Source organism: Leuciscus leuciscus (genome assembly GCF_965113295.1).
Source record: "Leuciscus leuciscus genome assembly, chromosome: 10".
NCBI lineage: Eukaryota > Metazoa > Chordata > Actinopteri > Cypriniformes > Leuciscidae > Leuciscus > Leuciscus leuciscus.
The window spans coordinates 33,514,310-33,533,785 of NC_138734.1; the positions used below are offsets into that span (position 1 = coordinate 33,514,310).

Below are 19,476 nucleotides of genomic sequence, written 5' to 3' on the forward strand. Positions count from 1 at the left end.
CCACACGAGATGGGGAGGAAACTGATTTGAGTTCCCCGAAGAAAAAGAATAGGCGTGTCTTATGTAGGCTATTAACATCATTTATTTAAACAGATCAAATAATATGACAACACTGAATTTTGGTTTAGAGTGTGTTTTTGATGTTTGAAAATCATTTTAAATCGGACCCCCACCCCCACCCCATTACATAAAACAGTGGTACAACCCACTACAACCCACCACAAGCTGATTTTTAGGGGTGTACCGGTAACCTCGTGCTTGGAAATCTTACATCAGCTTTACGATAAAATGGCTGAAATCATAGATATTGACACGGATTTAATCAAAGAGCCACTACGACGTGTTGGAAACGCTGCTGTTTTGTCTGGATTATTATTATGTTTTGTTTTTGTTTTTTTTTTGTCTTAGAACGGGATGTACGTTCATGTAAATGGTAGAAACTTGAAATTTGGATGTCTGAAACGCGCGCCCCTACTCAGGGAATAAATGGAGAAATCATAGACTGTATAAAACAGGGAGAAATGCGCGTAAATTGCACTGTTGGGGGCGCTATAGAGAAAACAAAATTAATAAATTGTGACTTTTTGGTTATAATTCATAATTTATAGTAATAATAATAAGTGTTTTACATTCACTAATTCCTTGGCTCATGCTCTTCGTATCACACGTAGCTCCATTTATTTCCTGTCAGGAATTTTTGAAAAACGTAATTTTGCAGATTAGTCCTAGGATTTTTGATTTGAGATCAACAAAACTGGTGCAGAAAGATTTATCGAATTCCTTAGTTAATAATTATCAAAAACATGTTTGACTGATGTTTCAACGTGGCTTCTTAGCGAATTAGTGTGTACTATTTTAATGAAAACAAAATTACTCTTAATCAAAATGTCAGATTTTCAATCTGTATACTTATTTTAAGTATACAAAAAAATGTGATGCTGTTTAGTCAAAGTGTGGCGCTAGCCTATAACAGTGACAAAAATGTAGCTTCATACTAAATGTAAATAAATGGGCAATATTTATCAGTTAAAATTGTTATAGTTTAGTATAAATTAAAAATGTACAGGCAAATGTTAGGCCACCTTCTTTACTTTCCAAGCTCATGTTCTTTCCTAAAATGTGTTGGTAACACTTTATTTTACTGTCCTTGTTACACATACTACTTGTAGTTACTGTAGTAATAACTAAATATGCATATTTACGTGCAACTACCCCTAAACCAACCCCTATTCTTAACCCTAACCCTAAAGTAAGTACATTGTTTATTATTACTCAGTACTTAAATGTATAATTACACCGTAACAAGGACACCTTAAAGGTCATATTATGCCCCTTTTCACAAGATGTAATATAAGTGTCCCCAGAATGTGTCTGTGAAATTTTAGCTCAAAATACCCCCCAGATCATTTATTATAGCTTGTCAAAGTTGCCCCTTTTTGGGTACGAGCAAAAACGCGCCGTTTTTGTGTGTGTCCCTTTAAATGCAAATGAGCTGCTGCTCCCCGCCCCATTCAGAAGACTATCGATCCTTTTAATCGAGCTTCGGATACAATAACAAAACATGTGAATAACCGCACTTATCCAAAATCTCAGAAATAACCAGTAGCGGAGTGCAGCCTTACAGAGAGACTCAGGAAGAGGTTGCAACTTTTAGACGCACCTGGACATTTCTGAATGGTTAGTGGATACGTTTATGTAAGCTAGTTGTGGTGGAGTTACATTGATTAATCTCATCGACTCGCGTGTACCGTCATGTTACTTTTACACAAGTTGACAAGTCTTTAAGACAGCTGTGACATTTTTTGGGGGGTCAAATAGTGTTCTGTTTTTTGACATGCTTTCAGAGAAAGGCTTACCAAAACAAAGTTACTGGATTGTCACTTTTCATGTTTTCTGGGTTGGTAGATGCACTGGTAATCCGATTATAGCACTTAAACACGGAAAAGTCCTATTTTTATGACATGTCCCCAATAAATTGTAACCAATATGTTTATTTGAATGTGTGTAAAAAAACAAGCATTTCTTAAAGATTTTAAGTGATTCCCAACACTTGAGGGACAGTCAGTGTGAAGGTTCTGGAAAGCAACTCTGATAGCCTACATGCTGCTAGTAATTGGAAAATGTGTAATTGATTATAAAGTAATAACTTGTTCTTTAAAAGGGCGCTTCGATTGCTTTCTTGTTCCCAGGCTGTTGTCTGTTTGTGACATGTGACTGTACTGCTGATAGCTGGAGGTGATCATAATGTTCCTGGAACTTTAGTGTGATGTTACATTGCACTCAGCACATTGTGATGAGCCACAGAGCTTGGATAATGTTTAATCCATGACATCATTAGATGAAACATAAAGCTAATTATGCCACAGACATCTCAGTAGATTATTAAAACTACATTTATGTTGAAATATCACATCTTAGGAATCATTCATTATACATAACATGCATGCATTAACATGCATTATGCATCTCCCAGGGCATTATTTTGGGAATGGTTCCAGCATGTGATGATAACAAACACAAACCAGTCTGTCACAGATGGCAGGTTGTTCTACCTACCTGTTAAATAGTTAATTTCTTAACTAAGCCAGTCAAGTAACACGATGCTTTGCTGCTGTCACAAGTTGCTCTATTCGTTTGTTTTTTTACCCCAATACCAGATGTCCATTTTAAAATTGTGGCTGTTGTGGTTTTGTGGAACAACCAAATTATAATAATTTGAGTCAAAGAGATTAATTAATCTATATATCATTATGACAATTTAAAGTAGGCTATACAATAGACAATTCATACACTGTTGCTTTCTTGGAGATAAATATACAAATTCCAGAAAGTGGTATTTCATGCATCCAAATCTCCAAGTTTGATCAGTGCTCATTTCCATTACTGAAATTATACTTAATGTAATGCGATATGATTCTAAATAACTATGCATCTGAATCACAAATATCCATTTTAAAGAGTCCTGCAAGCGCAGGACAGTAAGCGGCTTTTCCCTGAGTGAATTAGCATTTAATATACTCTGACACCATTCACATACCATTGAATCCCACCCATGCTGTAGTTACCTTTCTCCTGATGAAAAAAGATGGATAATACTCTCCCCTCTGCTTTTTCTCTCTCGCTTTATCTTTATCTCCCTCTGTCCGGTACCCTTTTATTATATCTAAACTGTCCCAAGATAATGGAATTAATGTGGGAATTGGAGTGGACAGCAGTGTCTTCACAAGATCTTGGAGATGCTTGACATTGAGAGGATTAATTTCAATGTGGTCTTGAAACTCTTCTTTCTCAAGAAAATATTTCTGTGTCATTGGGTTCAACTTAGTCATGGGATAATCAGAGGGTTGGGAATCCTTTAAGGAATGAAACCTATGGGAAATATATAGACAAAAAAAGGTCTATGATTTGATATCAATAGGTTCACTTTGTGAATATTCACATATTAAATTGAATATTGGGTCAAGAGGGCAGTGTCAGGTACTTGCATTAACCCGTGCAAACCAGAAAAAAAGACTAAGGTTAACATACTTAGATACTACCAACAACAGGAATAGTCATTCAGTAATAAAAATGTGAACAGACATTTTTTCAAGATAGAAGTGTATGAACTGAGTTTAGCCACAACTTAGCTAAAGTGATTTCTTTAAAGAGTTATTTTTTCAGTTTGTTCAGTTCTTATACATGCAGTGTAAAGGGAGGTGGGAAATATTTTACATTCGATGAAAGCACAAATAAAATGAATAAAAATCCATAAATATTTTTATTAAAATATATTTACTGTATTTTTGTCTTTATGCTTTACAAACAACATATGCAATACTACTAAAACATTGGGTGTGTTCACACTTGTAGTTTGGTTCGTTAGGTCCGGACAAAAAAACAACAACATTTTATGGTCCACTTAAGCGTCCATATGTTCACATTTGGCATGTTTGGTTCAATTAAAATGAACCCTGGTGTGATTGCTCTAGTGCGGTTCATTAGTGTAAACGCTGCCATCTGAACCCTGGTGCGCACCAAACAAGCTGGAGATCGCTGAAAAGTGTTTGCAATCAGGCCGAGACCACCTCGTTCAGGCGATCTCGGAACGATTGTTTTGGAGCGGATCCGAGCGCGATTGCTGTGTTCACAAATGCCTAAACGAAATGAAACAAGGGAGAAAATGCACCAGATTTCAAAACAAATTCAGGTGTGAAAGCACCATAATTCAAATGAACCGCACTAAGGGTGCTTTCACACTTGGTTCGATTGCCTGTTCCGAACCCGAGTTCGATTGCTCCCCCCTCTCCCTGCCCCCGATGGACTGTGTTCACATTATATTATTTGTATCCGAACCGCGGTACGCTTACGTCATCAAGCTGCAGCTGGCACGTACTCGTGTTGCTTGGTAGGGGGAGACCGGGGACAGTTGCAACATGTCATTTTTCTCCAATCAGAAACAAGCTAGAGTGATGACACTCATACTGAACATGCACAGTTAGACCCTCCCCCCACCAAGAAGACAGTAGACATATTCAACATCTGCTGCATTTATTGAACAAAACCTGTTTTGGAGGTATGAAAGTAAATTTTTTCATGAGATATAGTTTTGTCATACTGTCATGACATTTTGTATGAATTAATCAAAACTTACCTAGTTTGAATTATTGTTTTGTTGACTTCTAAGTGACATGGTTAGCATGTGTCAAAGTCAGTGTGTCTAGCAGGCATATGATGTTCTGTCATGGCTGATAGGGTCGGGGACGGTTGCAACAAGTTATAAATTGCATGTTTAATAAAAGTTTGTTGCATTGCAAATTGTTCAATTCTTCCTGTCTGACACTGAAATATGGAGAGATTGAATAGCATCTGTAACACCTGCACACTGAATCTATGTAGGCCTATGTTCTACACATGAACAAACAAAACTCAATAACTGTTATTTGATAAATATGACTAAATAAATAAATAATAGGCTACAATAATATTATTGAAATAAATAATACTATAATATTATAGTAGGCCTAAAACAGTTAATATTTTCAGAATTTTTTGCTCATTGAGACAAAAAGCTTAAGTTAATTAATGAAATTTAAGGTATTTTTAACATGTTGCAACCGTCCCTGGGTTGTGTTGCAACCGTCCCCTGGGTCGGGGTCAGTTGCAACATCTGACTTCTTCCATTCAAATAAATACTGTGAACGATATGTCATATATAATCATCTTTAAATGGTATGGGTAATTAGCAGACAGATGCAAGTTTAATATATACAAATTTGGTTGGTCTAGTCCAAATAGTCTCTTAGTAACTGAGAGAAATGCAAAAAGTGTTGCAACTGTCCCCGGTCTCCCCCTAACCGCTATGAAAAGGCGTCAAAATGGATAGAATTGCTCGCTTCACATTTGTTCTTCTTTTTTTTAACCTTTGGTTTTGTTTTCAAAGAAAAGATACACTTGCGTCTGTCTGCCGCAAAAGTATTAAAACCGTTCCAAAGACAGCGGGATGTCCGCCTGCCCGCCGAAGACAATTTTTGTGGAGGCAAGCAGAAATCATCTCTCTGCTTGCAGTGCGTCAATGCCGCTTTTCGTCAAGGTAAGTGTATATAGACCCTTTTACAGTTGTTACCGCACGCAGGCACGCACCAGATTATACGTCATCAATAGCGGTTCACTTCCGCGGTTTGGTTCGATTGCGTTCATATCAGCAGCGAACCGTACCCGAGTTCACATGAACCGTACCCCAGACCACCTTTTTAAGCGGACTCGAGTACGGTTCGCGGGTGCGCAACCGAGTTCGGAAAACAGCGTTCACATCATCCAAACGAACCGAACTCTGACGTCATTCGAACCCGGGTGCGCACCAAAAATGCTAGTGTGAGGGCGTTTTTCCACTGGGTTCGTTTGCTGCGGTCCGAACCCGAGTGCGCTAGTTCCCGGCGCCTCCCGCAGCGTTGGTCTGGTTTCACACTCAATTAATTGTATCGAACCCAGGTGCGTTTGCAGAGATCTTACGTCATCGCAAACGCAATCAAACAATGATATCGACAGTGATACGCATGCGCGGGATACTATACTTCCTGAACAAGCGCGCACCCGAGTCCGTGTTGCTTGCACATTAACGCGAACCGCACCACGGTTCGGGAGCAACCGAGCTCAGACCACCTCCTCCAGCTAGTCTCGGGTTCGGTACTCTAGTGCGCACCCGGGTCCGATGACAGCGTTCACATTAACGATTTTTCATGCGAACCGTGCCCCGGTCCGCACTAAACTGCCAGTGTGAAAGCGCCCTGAAAGCACCCTTAAGGGTGCTTTCACACCTGCCTCATTTAGTTAAGTTGAATAGCACAAGAGTTCGTTGTCCCCCTTGGTGCAATTCGCTTGGGCAGGTGTGAATGCAGCAATCGCACTCGGGTGCGCACCAAAGCCGCACCAAACAAGCGTACTGATACCTCCTTGAAGAGGTGGTCTCGGTACGCTTTCAAACGAACACTGGAGCGGTTAGTTTGTGGTGAGAACGCGACCCGACCTCGAACAGACCAAACTGCCTAGAGAACTGCGCATTTTAGAGAAATTTGTGATTTTTTTTTACTAAACCAGGTGCCAAAGTCCTGAAGTGACTTGCGATGCGCCATTGCAGTGCATTAACATATTATTTTCCAGCCGCATCCGCTCTTTATTCTCAAAATGTATAGTTTAGCTAAAGTGGCGTATACAAACTATGTAGTATATGATGACCAGGGATACAATTAGCCCGGGCAGTCATCTCTCCATAGTATGACTTCTGCTGGCTTTTCCTCCTCTTTTTGTTTACTTCCGGGAGTTCCATTGGAATTTTTCCGCACGTTAATTCTCCCCAATCGAAGAGCAGTTTGGGAAATATGTTCAAAGACACATCTGGCCAAAAAGTGATGTGGATGTTGTCACGTGACTGCATTATGGTTCGTTTCACCAACTCATCAACTGATTTGGGTCAGAGCAATCAGTATGGTGTGAAAAAGAATGGTGTGTATAATTTTTTTCCCTTGGTCCGGACCGGTCTACATGAACCGAACTACAGATGTGAAAGCACCCGCAACACGGACCAAAGACATGTAAACACACCAAAAAAGCGACGTGATGTCACAACATGTGACTCTAAAAAGGGCAGAAAGCTCAAGCAAACCTGTTTTTTTCTCTTACTCGCGATGTTGCCCATCATCACAGTTTGGCGCAGGTATCGGAACTGCATCTCCTCGCAGCAGATCTTTTTTTGTCATTTTTGTTGTAAAATTTGGTGTAATATGGTAGTGGCAGTTTCTCTCTGCAGATGATGAGGTTGTGGGAGGTGTGACAGCATCCGTCTGGGCAGAAATACACAAATGAGTAAAAAATTCAATGTGTCTGTCACTTGCTTTGTGGAAAAGAGAAGTATCCTCAACTGTACAGAGCTGCTCACACTGTCAAACTGAAAAGAGAGAGAAAAAAAGAACATGATTGGTAGGAAAGCATGTTACAAAATGTATGGACATCAAGAACCTGTTGACAGTTTGTGTTTTTGGATGGCTCAAGAAAATGTAAGAACCCTAAACTAACTTAACCAAAGAGGTTTATAATAGTAGCCTATAAGGAAGAATCTACAGTCACAGATAGCAACTCAGAGCTGAAGCCACCTTTTCAACAAGTTCTTTCTCTCTCTCTCTCACCCACTCTGAAAGAATGAATGGAAACAATTAGCTTGAAGAGCAATGACCAGATAAAAGCAACAGACCAGTAACAGAAAACCCTTTACAGTACAAACATGGGAACACTATCCAAACTTGAGCTCTGTTCGGAGCTGAGCAGGCTTTGACTGTCCTAATCTGCAGTGTAAATCTGCAGCCACTGCTTGTCTAGTCCCTGTCTGGGTTCCATACTCTCAGACAAAAGCTCCGGACACTTGCCCAGTAACAATGGGGTCGATGCCACTCTCAGCTAATTAAAGCAGACAAGGCTTGCTGATGGGGCCTTTTTGAGCAATTGAACAAGGTGAATGCTTCTCCGGGATCTGATGAAACACCGACAGTTGGTTTGACTTTAAAAGCAGACTCCTGCAGCCACTCAGAGGAATGATCAAAATGTGTCCGGTTTCTAGGGAATAAAATGTATTTGAATGCTCTGGATAAAAGCAACTGCATGCCAAATGAATGAATGTAAATAAAAAACACAGTCTGTCATGACTTGGCTGGTCAATAGACCCTGCAAAAGTACAATTTAGACCCAGCTAACAGAACTTATCTGACGTTCATGGCAAAGTGATCTGGTCTTTAATAACATTATCAAAACATTAGCGCAAAAAAGTTATTTATCATTTATGGTAAATAAATAAAAATCTTTTTTTAATTTATTTTATTTATTTTATTTTATTTACAAGACGTCCCCCCCCCCCCCCCCCCAGAACGTCTTGATTCATCAAAAGGACCTGCTTTTAAAGGGTTAGTTCACTCAAAAAATGAAAAGTCTGTCATTATTCACTCACCCTCATGTTGTTCCAAACCCATAAGAATTTCATTCATCTTCGTGACACAAATTAAGATATTTTTTATGAAACTGAGCGATTTCTTTCCCTCCATTGACAGCTACGACTTCAGCTAGCCTACAGCTTTGACGCTTCAAAAAGTTTATAAAGAGATCGTAAAAATGAATCCATCTGAATTGAGAGGTTTAGTCCTAATTTTCGGAAGAGACACGATCACTTATATGAAAAACTGAATTTAGGCTTTTTATTCACATACAAACATTGATCAGCGAACATAAACAGAAGCTTAACCGAACCTGCTTGATGCTCGAGAACAAACCTCATTGGTTCTTACTGAAGCTCAAGCGTGCTGCATAACACATGAGAATGAACCTTGATCTTGTGGAAGCTCAAACTGCTGTGTAAGAGGAATGAACCTCATTGGTTCTTCTCGGAACTTCTCGCACAACAAGAGAACATGCTTGAGCTTCAGGTTACCACAACTGATGTGAGTTGATGAATGTTTATATGTGAATAAAATCCTTAATTAAATATGTTGAGTGTATAAAGTGATTGTGTCTCTTCAGAAAATTTGGAATAAACCACTCAATTCATATGGATTAGTTTTACAATCTCTTTATGAAGCGTCAACGTGTAAGTTGCATAGCTGTCAATGGAGGGACAGAAATCGTTCAGATTTCATTAAAAATATCTTTATGTTCCGAAGATGAACGAAAGTCTTACGGGTTTGGAAAGACATGAGAGTGAGTAAATGACAGAATTTTTTTTTTTTGGTGATCTAGCCTATCCCTTTAATGAATTATGTTGCCACTAGGGGGCGCCAAATAAAAAAAAAAGATAATGTGTGCTGGAAATGCTGTACCTTTCCATAATAGCTTTCCAGAGTTGGCTCAAACAGCTGTTAATTTTTAACAATACGTTTACATTAAAATATAACGCTGAACTTATTAAAAAGCAGCCCGACAATATTAGATGGGTTCTCTTCATGAAGTTTGTCCCTCATGCCACTCTGTACTTTGTTGTCCATAGCAACTGTGGTGTACGCTAAACTACAAACATGAGGAAAACAGAGAAACAGGTGCTGTGTAACACACAGTCAGGACAATAAAGTGTTGGTTAAATACTTACGAGATGCTTTTCTATCATTATTATTAGTATTGTATGCTGCTGCTGTTAAGAGTTGACAATGATATAGTTTACTTTACAAATCTGCGCGTTTGCTGTTGCTTCGTGATCATATACACTCGAAATAGGAACTCAATAATAGTGACGTAACGTTAAATGGATAACATCGAACAGGCAATAGATGAGGAGTTGATGAAATTGAACCTCGATCCTTCTGAAAATTATTCAGAGTCAGAAGATGACATCTTTACTGTTCTGGATGGAAATGTAAGTGGCTATTTTATTTTATTTTATTTTATTTTATTTTATTTTATTTTATTTTATTTTATTTTATTTTATTTTATTTTGTTATTCAGTTCTTAAAACTCTAACTTACTTATTTTGAATTTAGTCGACTTTACAACATTGCATTACAACCCACTTTATTATGAAAACTTTATTTGATAATTTAAAGTTATATTTAATTTATATTGTATTTAATCTTTACTGGTGAAGAAAACAATCATGGGTTAAAAAACAAACATAACATCTAGGCCTAACGTTACATCGAATATGGTCATCTATTCCACTTTTGTGACATTAAGAAGATATAATTTATAATTCACTTAGGCCTAGTTCATCCAAAAAGATGTACGTTTACTCGACCTGTCCTTTCATCACTGTCAATAACCTGTTTTCACAGAAGCTACATGCAGAAGATAGGCTGCCTGACTCAGTACTCGCATATGTGGAAGCTTCAAGAAATCGAATGAATGCCTTTGAACAATTAATCCTTGAAGATGTTGAAGAAAAGGGTGAGAAGCATTTTAAAAGATCAGATTGAAATTCTGAATTAAAACATCTTAAAGTTTATATTATTGACTACTTACTTGAGGTTTTGCATTGTTTTTCCCTTTTCTGGTTCCCTAAAGATTTGTCAAGCCAAGCGCAGTCTCATCTTAATCACGAAGATAATCCTACAACTGAACCAGCTTCGGATTTTATAGAAGACCCCATAAAGTGGAAAGAGAAAGTGAGTCATGGTTATTTGTTTGTGGTTAAATGGAAATGGGATTATTATCCCATCTGAGTCATTGCAGAGGAAAGGAGTGTCTGTGTTTTGTCCTTAACTTAACCTTTAATTCAGTTTGTCCCTCACAGTAGCAAATGATCTGATACATATCCCAGTTTTGTTTGTGTTCAGTCAATATGAATTTAGGCTGTAAATTCTCAGAACTTACCCTTGTTTATCCTCAGACATGCAGCATACTGATGATGTACAAACATACATCAGATGATGTACTGCATAGATCCTATTTTGTTAGTTCATGAATATTATAAAAATGCACATGTTTTTGTCAGATAATCTCTGAATTAGAGGAACAAGTTGGACTTCTAAAAGACGTTGAGCCACAGAATGCCCAGCAGGAGATTCCAAATATGTCATGGATGGAAGGTAGGCTACATTTTCTGTAATGACGTGGTTAGATGGGCCTGTATTTTAAGTTTATTAACACACACTTTTAAAAAACTAGGTTACACTGCTGTTAAATCTGCACAAATATCTTCAATGGTTTTGTAGATTGCTTATTAACCTCTTTATATACACTGAATTGTACCTTTACTCTGTTTTTAGATGTTAGTGAGCGTGATACATTCACTGAGATTGAATTGCAATTTAGTCTTGAGTGGAGAGAATTAGAGAAAAGACTCAAAGAGGAAGAGGAGCAGAAATTAGCTTCACAGGAGGTAGAAAGACTGCTGCATTTTAACTCGGAAAGAGAAGAAGAAGAGAGGAGGAGGAGAAGACTGATGGAGTTTAAGGAGGAGCTGAGGAAGATAGAGGAGGTCACTCTGGTAGGATTGTCTACCTTTTTTTTTATATAATCTTTTTAAAATTAGGAGAAAAGTTGATTGAATAACAAAATCTAAATTCTGTATTCCAATAACAGTTTCAAAATGCTGGAGTTAAAAACGAAGTTCACCACACAGAAGATCTTCAACTGCGGCTGGATAAACAGCAGGTGAGTTTAATATGCCTAAGATTGTTGAAGATGGTATTTAATAAATGTGGCAAAAGCCAAACAAATTTAAATAAAAAAAATGCATATATGTAATATAAAAATAAATATTTGTTAATATATGAATGAACTGAGTTGGTGTATTATGTAAAAACACACAAATGAGACAATTTGTTGAGTGTATATGTCAAGTCAAGTCACCTTTATTTATATAGCACTTTATACAATACAGATTGTTTCAAAGTAGCTTTGATAGTGATAACAGGAAAATGATTCAATGATGTAAACAGAGTTCATTTCGGCTGTACAGCAGCTCTAAAGGACAACGGTGTCATTGTTCAGCTGAAGTCAGTTCAGTGTTGATTCAGTTCCGTTGTAAATATCATCAATTATTAAATTAGTTCATTTAATCTATAAAGCAGTTCTCCGGAAAACAGTGATGTCATTATCCAAGGCTGCGTTTCTCAAAAGCATAGTGAGCTAAGTTGAAGAGACCATTGGTGGCAATGGCTCTACGATCTACTTAGGCTTACGGTGCTTTTGGGAAACACAGCTCAGTATGGTGACGAAGCTGGTCATAGGTCAATATTAGTGCGGATTCCAGTCTTCTTACGAAGGAAGAAGTACATCGGGTGTTATGGGAAGTGTTCCTGGTTCTGGTTGAACACTGGGGCTGCTTTGTATCCTCTGGCACTGGAAACCTGCAGCGTGTGGAAGGCAAGATGGATTCATTGAAGTATCAGGAAATCCTAGGAGAAAACGTCATGCTGTCAGTTATGAAACTGAAGCTTGGGCATCATTGGACCTTCCAACAGGACAATGATCCCAAGCATACCTCAAATTCCACCAAGGCTTGGTTGCAGAAGAAGTTCTGGAAGATTCTACATTGGCCATTACATTCACCTGACTTGAGCCCCATAGAAAATCTCTGGTGGGATTTGAAGAAGGCAGTTGCAGCATGCAAACCCAAGAATATTACTGAACTGGAGGCCATTGCTCATGGGCTAAGATTCCTCTAAAACGCTGCCTGAAGCTGGTGTATGGTTATACATCTGGTTATAGCAGCAGGACATAACAGCAAAAGGGTGTTCCATTAAGTACTAAAGATGCTTGCCATGAAGGGGTTGAATAATTTTGAGACCGCAGAAGTCATTAAAAGTTCAATTTTCAGTTGAATTTGGGGAAACCACATGAAACATTTGTTGTGTTGAGCTATTTCAATTACTTTTGTTTGATTTGTTCATTGCAAACAGCTGAAAGTTTGTAAATTTTGCCTACAAACCTGATATGCAATGAGGGTTGAATAATTTTGAATACAACTGTATATCCATAAATATCACAGGCCACTTTATTAGGTATACCTGATCAACTGCTCGTTAATGCAAATATCTAATCAGCCAATCAGATAGCAGCAACTTTATGCATTTAGCCATATAGAAATTGGGTATGTACCATGATGGTAGTTGAACAAATCACATGCTGAGAAGCAATGCAACTCAGATTGACTTCTCACAAGAGAGTCCGTGCAATTCAATTATCTCTTCTGCCAAAGATTAAGAGATTAAGAAATATGAAGTATGTTAATGCATTTACACAGCAAGAAGAAAATATGTTGCTAAATTAGTGCAAGTGAAAGTTGTGAAGTTAGTTTATATATTTGATCATATAGGTATACAGAGACTTCAAAAGCTCACATGTAGTCATTTTTAAAGCTTTATCTGTCGATTCCAAAACGTATTTATCTTACATATTATCGTTATATACAATTTAATTAAATGCTTAATAATAATGGTTACATTGTAAAATTGCGTGTGTAATGGATTAGATATATAATATATATATATATATATATATATATATAATAAATAATAATTATAAAATGATTATAATAAATGATTATTGCTTAAATCCAGACAGTTTTGTCTTAATTATATATATATATATATATATATATATATATAGCAACCTTTGATTTGGAGCAAGAGAAACTGGAGGAGTGACTCTTTTTTTGTGTGTCAGACATGTGTCACTTTGCTCACAGCTGATTGGTCCAATTTCAGTTTGAAATCTCTTACCCACAACATAACCTGCCTTGGAGCAGGTTAGCTGTGGAGCGTTAGTTACTATGGCGATGAACACCTCTAAAAACCAGGGTTGGCACAAACTAAACTGAAATATACCTGACTATCCACCTAAACCGGCTTCATGGTATAGGCCTATGGTCAAGATGGTGTGCTAAAGTTCAAAATGAGCATCAGAATGGGGAACAAAAGGTGATTTAAGTGACTTTGAACATGGCATGGTTGTTGGTGCAAGGCGGGCTGCTCTGAGTATTTCAGAAATTGCTGATCTACTGGGATTTTTACTCACAACCATCTCCAGGGTTTAAAGAGAATGGTCCAAAAAAGAGAAAATATCCAGTGAGCTGCAGTTCTGTGGACGAAAATACCTGGTTCATGCCAGAGGTTAGAGGAGAATGGCTAGACTGGTTCAAGCTGATAGAAAGGCAACAAAAACTCAAATAACCACTCGTTAAAACCGAGGTCCGCAGAAGAGCATCTCTGAATGCACAACACATCCAACCTTAAAGAAGATGGGCTACAGCAGCAGAAGAACACACCGGGTGCCAATCCTGTCAGTTAAGAACATGAAATGGAGGCTGAAATTTGCACAGGCTCACCAAAATTGGACAATAGAAGTTTGGAAAAAATAGTTTCCTGGTCTGATGAGTCTCCATTTCTGCTGCGACATTCAGATGGGATGTGGTGGAACGGGAGAGTCACATCATGGATGTGAAGCAGACAAATCTGCAGCAACTGTGTGATGCTATCATGTCAATATGGACTAAAATCTCTGAGGAATGTTTCCAGCATCTTGTTTAATTTATCCCATGAATAATGAAGGCAGTTCTGAAGGCAAGAGGGAGTCAAACCCGGTACTTGCAAGGTGTACCTAATAAAGTGGCCGGTGAGTGTATGCGTGTTTCTGTGTGTTTGTGTGTGTGCGTGTATATAGGTGTACCAGTCAAGGTTTTTTTGTTTAATTTCAGAACTTAATCAGGAAACTGGAGGAGCAGATTGAGGAGGAGAAACGGGCTTTTGAGGAGGCTCAGGAGGAGGAAAGAAGGAGAACCCAGAAGCTTCACTGCGGAGCAGCCACAAAGATCCAAGCTGCTCTCAGAGGAGCATTAGCTCGTCGCTGGAGCAAAAAAGAGCTGAGGAGAAAGAGAGAGGAGGAGAAAAGATATGAGGAGGAGAAGAGGGAATGGGAGAGGATGAAGAAGGAGAAGGAGGAGGAAAGAAAAAGGATAGAGGAGGAAGAGCGAGCACAGAGGGAGGAAATGGAGAGAAGGAGAGCAGATTATGAAAGAGCGAAAGAACAAGATCGCCATCGTCTGGAGAGAGAGCAAAGACTTGAACAACAGAGGAGGAAAGAGGAAGAAGATAAGGAGAGGAGGAGGGAAATGAAGAGGAAGGAGGAACAGAACAACATTACAAGTGTAATAGATGATTGTAGAAGACAGAAAGTGGAAGCACACAGGAAGAATAAAGAAAAGGAGAGGACAGAAGGGGAAAGGAGTTGCCAGGTGGAGGATGAATTTAAAAGAGAGGAAGAAAGAGAGGAAAATGTGATCAAAGGCAATGAGGTAATTGTTAGAAAACTAGAAGATAATAATGAAAGAATAAGACATGGGAAGAACATGGAAAACACATTGGATGACGACAGGAATGCGATGAAAAAACAGGACCAAACTAAAGGCATAAGCACAGAAGACACAGAAAGATTAGATGATATGAGACCACAAACAAAGAGTGATAAAGACAGAATAAAGAGCCATGAAGAAAAGAAAAGAGTTGATGGCAACGTAGAGCTTGATTCTCAGATAAATCTGAACAACATTACAAGTGTAATAGATGATTGTAGAAGACAGGAAGTGGAAGCACACAGGAAGAATAAAGAAAAGGAGAGAACAGAAGTGGAAAGGAGTTGCCAGGTGGAGGATGAATTTAAAAGAGAGGAAGAAAGGGAGGAAAATAAGATCAAAGGCAATGAGGTAATTGTTAGAAAACTAGAAGATAATAATGAAAGAATAAGACATGGGAAGAACATGGAAAACACATTGGATGACGACAGGAATGCGATGATAAAACCGGACAAAACTAAAGGCATAAGCACAGAAGACACAGAAAGATTAGATGATATGAGACCACAAACAAAGAGTGATAAAGACAGAATAAAGAGCCATGAAGAAAAGAAAAGAGTTGATGGCAACGTAGAGCTTGATTCTAAGATAAATCTCTCACAATCAAGAAAAAGCTTTAAATTGACCAAACCCACTCCAGAATCCCACATAAATGCACATCAGGGTCTTTCCAATGACCTTGGCATTAGTATAATTGGTTCCCCAAGTGTTGCAGATCACCTAAGTGTTGAAGCGACTGCGAGCGTTGATACAGACTCGACTATGCCGGCTTCTGATTTGAACGATGTAGTACCTGAAATGAACACTAGAGGACATCAAAATACTACCGCTATTGAGCTTAAGGACCATGAACCTGAAAGCCAAGAATCAGTTTCAGTGTGTCTGCCTGACAGCACAGAGCAGAAGCAACTGGCCTGGATGATGAGCTGCACTCCTTGGTCCAAACTATCATTGCAGAATAAAAGGAAAGTGTCTTCGGCACAACAACAGTCCCAAAAGAGAGGGCCAAGAAGAAAAAGAGTATCCAGTTTACCCCCTCTGTCTGTGAACACTATTCTCAAAACAGGAACTTGGAGCTCTCTCAAACAGGTAGAAATTAAAACCCATTTTCTGGCTGAGATATGTCTTATATGTTCCTGCTGACTTTATTGTCATTGTGCTGGTAAAAATCAGGTTACGACAGTGATGCTGGAAGACCTGCCGGGTTGTTGCCTGTCTACACTGTCCGAGTGTAACAACCTGCAGACTTTGACACTTAGACGCTGTGGACTCACATCCTTGGATGGATTGAACCAGTGCGCTCAGATCAGATACATTGATGTACAAGTAAGAAAGAACAAACTATCAGTGCAATGCAGTCTACATGATTATTTTACACCTTTCAAGTAAAGTGTCCTAGATAATCTCTCATGCATTCTATACACACTATACATTACTGTTCAAAAGTGTTTTTTTTTAAGTCTCTTATGCTTACCAAGGCTGCATTTATTCTATCAAAAATACAATAAAAACAGTAATATTTTTAATTATTACTCCAGTCTTCAGTGTCACATGATCCTTCAGAAACCATTCTAATATGCTGCTTTGGTGCTCAAGAAACATTATTAATGTTATTGTATGTTATTAATGTGTGTACCATTGTTTCTCACATTTAGGAGAACTCAATTACCCATGTGGATTGTGGAGGTCTGGTCAACCTTCAGGTCCTCCTGCTGGGCAAGAACCTGCTGATGAACACACACGGTTTTGATGGAGCTGAAAATCTGCAAATTCTTCAGCTCTCACACAACAACATCTCTCGTATCAGTGAGTATGTTCACTAGAACTGCCTTTATGCTTTATGTATTCTATTTATTTTTCATTGCAAGCACTTAAGAAAGAGAAGCTGAATGTTGGTCATTTGGAGCTATCTGGATCTCGATTGTGCCACAGAATTAGCATTTAATATTAAGTGTTGTCATTGTCCAGTAGAGGGCATCATTGTTCCAGTTTGGTGACTTCAAATGGCCTTTTGCCCTCATTCTCCTTGCAAAATAAATCCTGATGTCTCATTTCTGAGTAAATGGCCTCCTATTGAATAAATATGAATAAATGTATCATAAATAAGAGGATAAATGCAGTTTAAAGGTATTTGCTGTCAGTATTAGATGATGTCCTGCCAATGCTGCCTTTTTATATTAGATTATCCTTTGGCTGGTATTAGATATTGTCACCATGGCCAAGAATTATCCTCATACACTCCCACACTCCCACTGAATGATATATCTATGCTTTCTTAGGTGGTTTAGGACCCCTGAAAATGCTTCTGCGATTATCAGTGGACCATAACCGGCTGCTCAGCACGAGAGGTTTGAAGGAAATTTATACCCTTCTGCATCTGGACTGTTCGTACAACCACCTATGTCACGTTGAGGGTTTGGAGAATTGCGCTCTTCTTAACACACTGGACCTCAGGGGAAACAGTCTGACTGAGGTAAATCTTACACAACCAATGAAACAAACTAATTAAAACGATGAGTAGTAAGATGTCTTCAGAAGTAATATGAAGATCATATTGATAATCACAGTTTTCCATTACTTTGTTGTTTTGTTAGTAATTGTGAACTGTTTAATGTTCTTACTCTAATTAGCCCAACTGAAATCATAGACTTTAACCACTTACAATTTATAAAGAGACATATTTCCAACCCAGTGTCCAGGAAATGCGTAATTTGACTGTGTTCATTACATACGTTATACTGAAATCCTATGCTGCCGTCACTTTAATTGAATTATCGTTATCTGTTTTGCTTAATGTGTGGATATTAGTCATGTTCAGGATGAGGCGTGATCCACCCATCTCTGGTGATGGGACCGTGTTCATTGTTGGAACATAAAATATGTCTTTCTGTGTAATCAAGTGGTCAAGAAGGGAATTGTTGTTGTTTTTCTTTTTTTTTTCTTTTTTTCTGGCTGATGGCATAGCTGCCTGTCCTGCAGAACCATGTTCTTTTGAGGGACCTTTACCTGGATGAAAATCTTATATCTACCATTCTTGATCTGGAATCTTATTGGCTACCTTTGCTCCAAAACCTTTCTGTGGCCCAGAACAGGTAGGCCTCAATGGAGAATGGCTGTGTTTCAAAACCTATTAAGTTGCCTACCTACTCATTGGTTGGTGGCTCACAGGTTTTCAGTCTCTTCATTTTTTTAACATAACATAACACACACAGTTTCACAGTTAAATCCTGCTTAAAGGTAAAGTCTTTGCAATGTTTCAATAAATTCTTATGTAAAATGTAATATAAAAATCTACAAATGTACAGTAAGATGTTTTATTGTTTAAAATGATGGCTCACTTTTCTTTTTCTTTAGTGTAACTCATTTAATTCCATTTTTGGACTTGGTGTCTCTGAGGACACTGGATGCCAGTAGTAACTGTCTGTCAGGTGAGCTTACGAAGAGGTGTGAGTCGACTCGACTCGACTGTGGTATCTGTGATGGGGTCTTTATTCTTGACAATGGACGGATAACCTATGTAACGAACAAATAATGCTTTCATTAGAGAACTTCTCTTCTCATATCTTATTTATCCTTAAAGGGATAGTTTACCCAAAAATAAAAATTCTATCATTTACTCACCTTTATAACATGTATGCTGTTTCCTTTTTCAATGACTTTTTTCAAAGTCTTTTCTTCACACATAACTACAGTATTTTTAAACTTGGAATAGACAACTTGGAATATAGCGCAAGTCACATGGAACACTTAATGGTATTGAGTAGAGCTGCATTGATTCTGGATGTGACTCTTTTGAAGAATATTTTTCAAAATTGACCTTTTCTGTTGCACTGAAAAATAACAACATTCAAATTTTGAATGACATAAGGGTGAGTCAATAATGACATACATTTTTAGTGAACTGTACTTTAAAGTACCATTGTGGAAAGCAGTTCTGTGTATACTAATTTACAGAAATGTTTAATTATAGTATCTAGGTGTTTTCATTCAGTCCAAAATTGCTAACCTCCTCAGCAGTAAAATTATTACCATTTCTTAGAGTATTTCTGAGGGGGGGACACTGTTCTGACTCTCTTTTAGACTTGCAGAACGTTTGTCAGAATCTTCAGAAATGCACCAGTCTCCAAGAACTTAACCTGACTGGTAACCCACTACAGCAGGAAGACAACTGGAGG

General features: G+C 38.2%; 1 protein-coding gene and 1 long non-coding RNA gene across 2 annotated transcripts in view; one reads left to right on the plus strand and one right to left on the minus strand.

Moving 5' to 3' along the window:
- The window catches only part of LOC309507683, a 203,015-nt gene that overhangs the window by 88,360 nt on the left and 95,179 nt on the right, over window positions 1-19,476 (minus strand). The window lies entirely within an intron of this gene.
- Window positions 8,919-19,476, plus strand: part of lrriq1 (leucine-rich repeats and IQ motif containing 1) — a 28,612-nt gene continuing 18,054 nt past the window's right edge. Inside the window, exons 1-13 of the mRNA XM_082182023.1 lie at window positions 8,919-9,865; window positions 10,281-10,392; window positions 10,510-10,610; window positions 10,940-11,033; window positions 11,214-11,434; window positions 11,530-11,601; window positions 14,648-16,390; window positions 16,475-16,627; window positions 16,957-17,107; window positions 17,581-17,774; window positions 18,266-18,393; window positions 18,656-18,729; window positions 19,382-19,475. Of these exons, the coding sequence (XP_082038149.1) occupies window positions 9,755-9,865; window positions 10,281-10,392; window positions 10,510-10,610; window positions 10,940-11,033; window positions 11,214-11,434; window positions 11,530-11,601; window positions 14,648-16,390; window positions 16,475-16,627; window positions 16,957-17,107; window positions 17,581-17,774; window positions 18,266-18,393; window positions 18,656-18,729; window positions 19,382-19,475 (3,248 nt within the window). The 5' untranslated portion in view covers window positions 8,919-9,754. The remainder of the gene's footprint in view (window positions 9,866-10,280; window positions 10,393-10,509; window positions 10,611-10,939; window positions 11,034-11,213; window positions 11,435-11,529; window positions 11,602-14,647; window positions 16,391-16,474; window positions 16,628-16,956; window positions 17,108-17,580; window positions 17,775-18,265; window positions 18,394-18,655; window positions 18,730-19,381; window position 19,476) is intronic.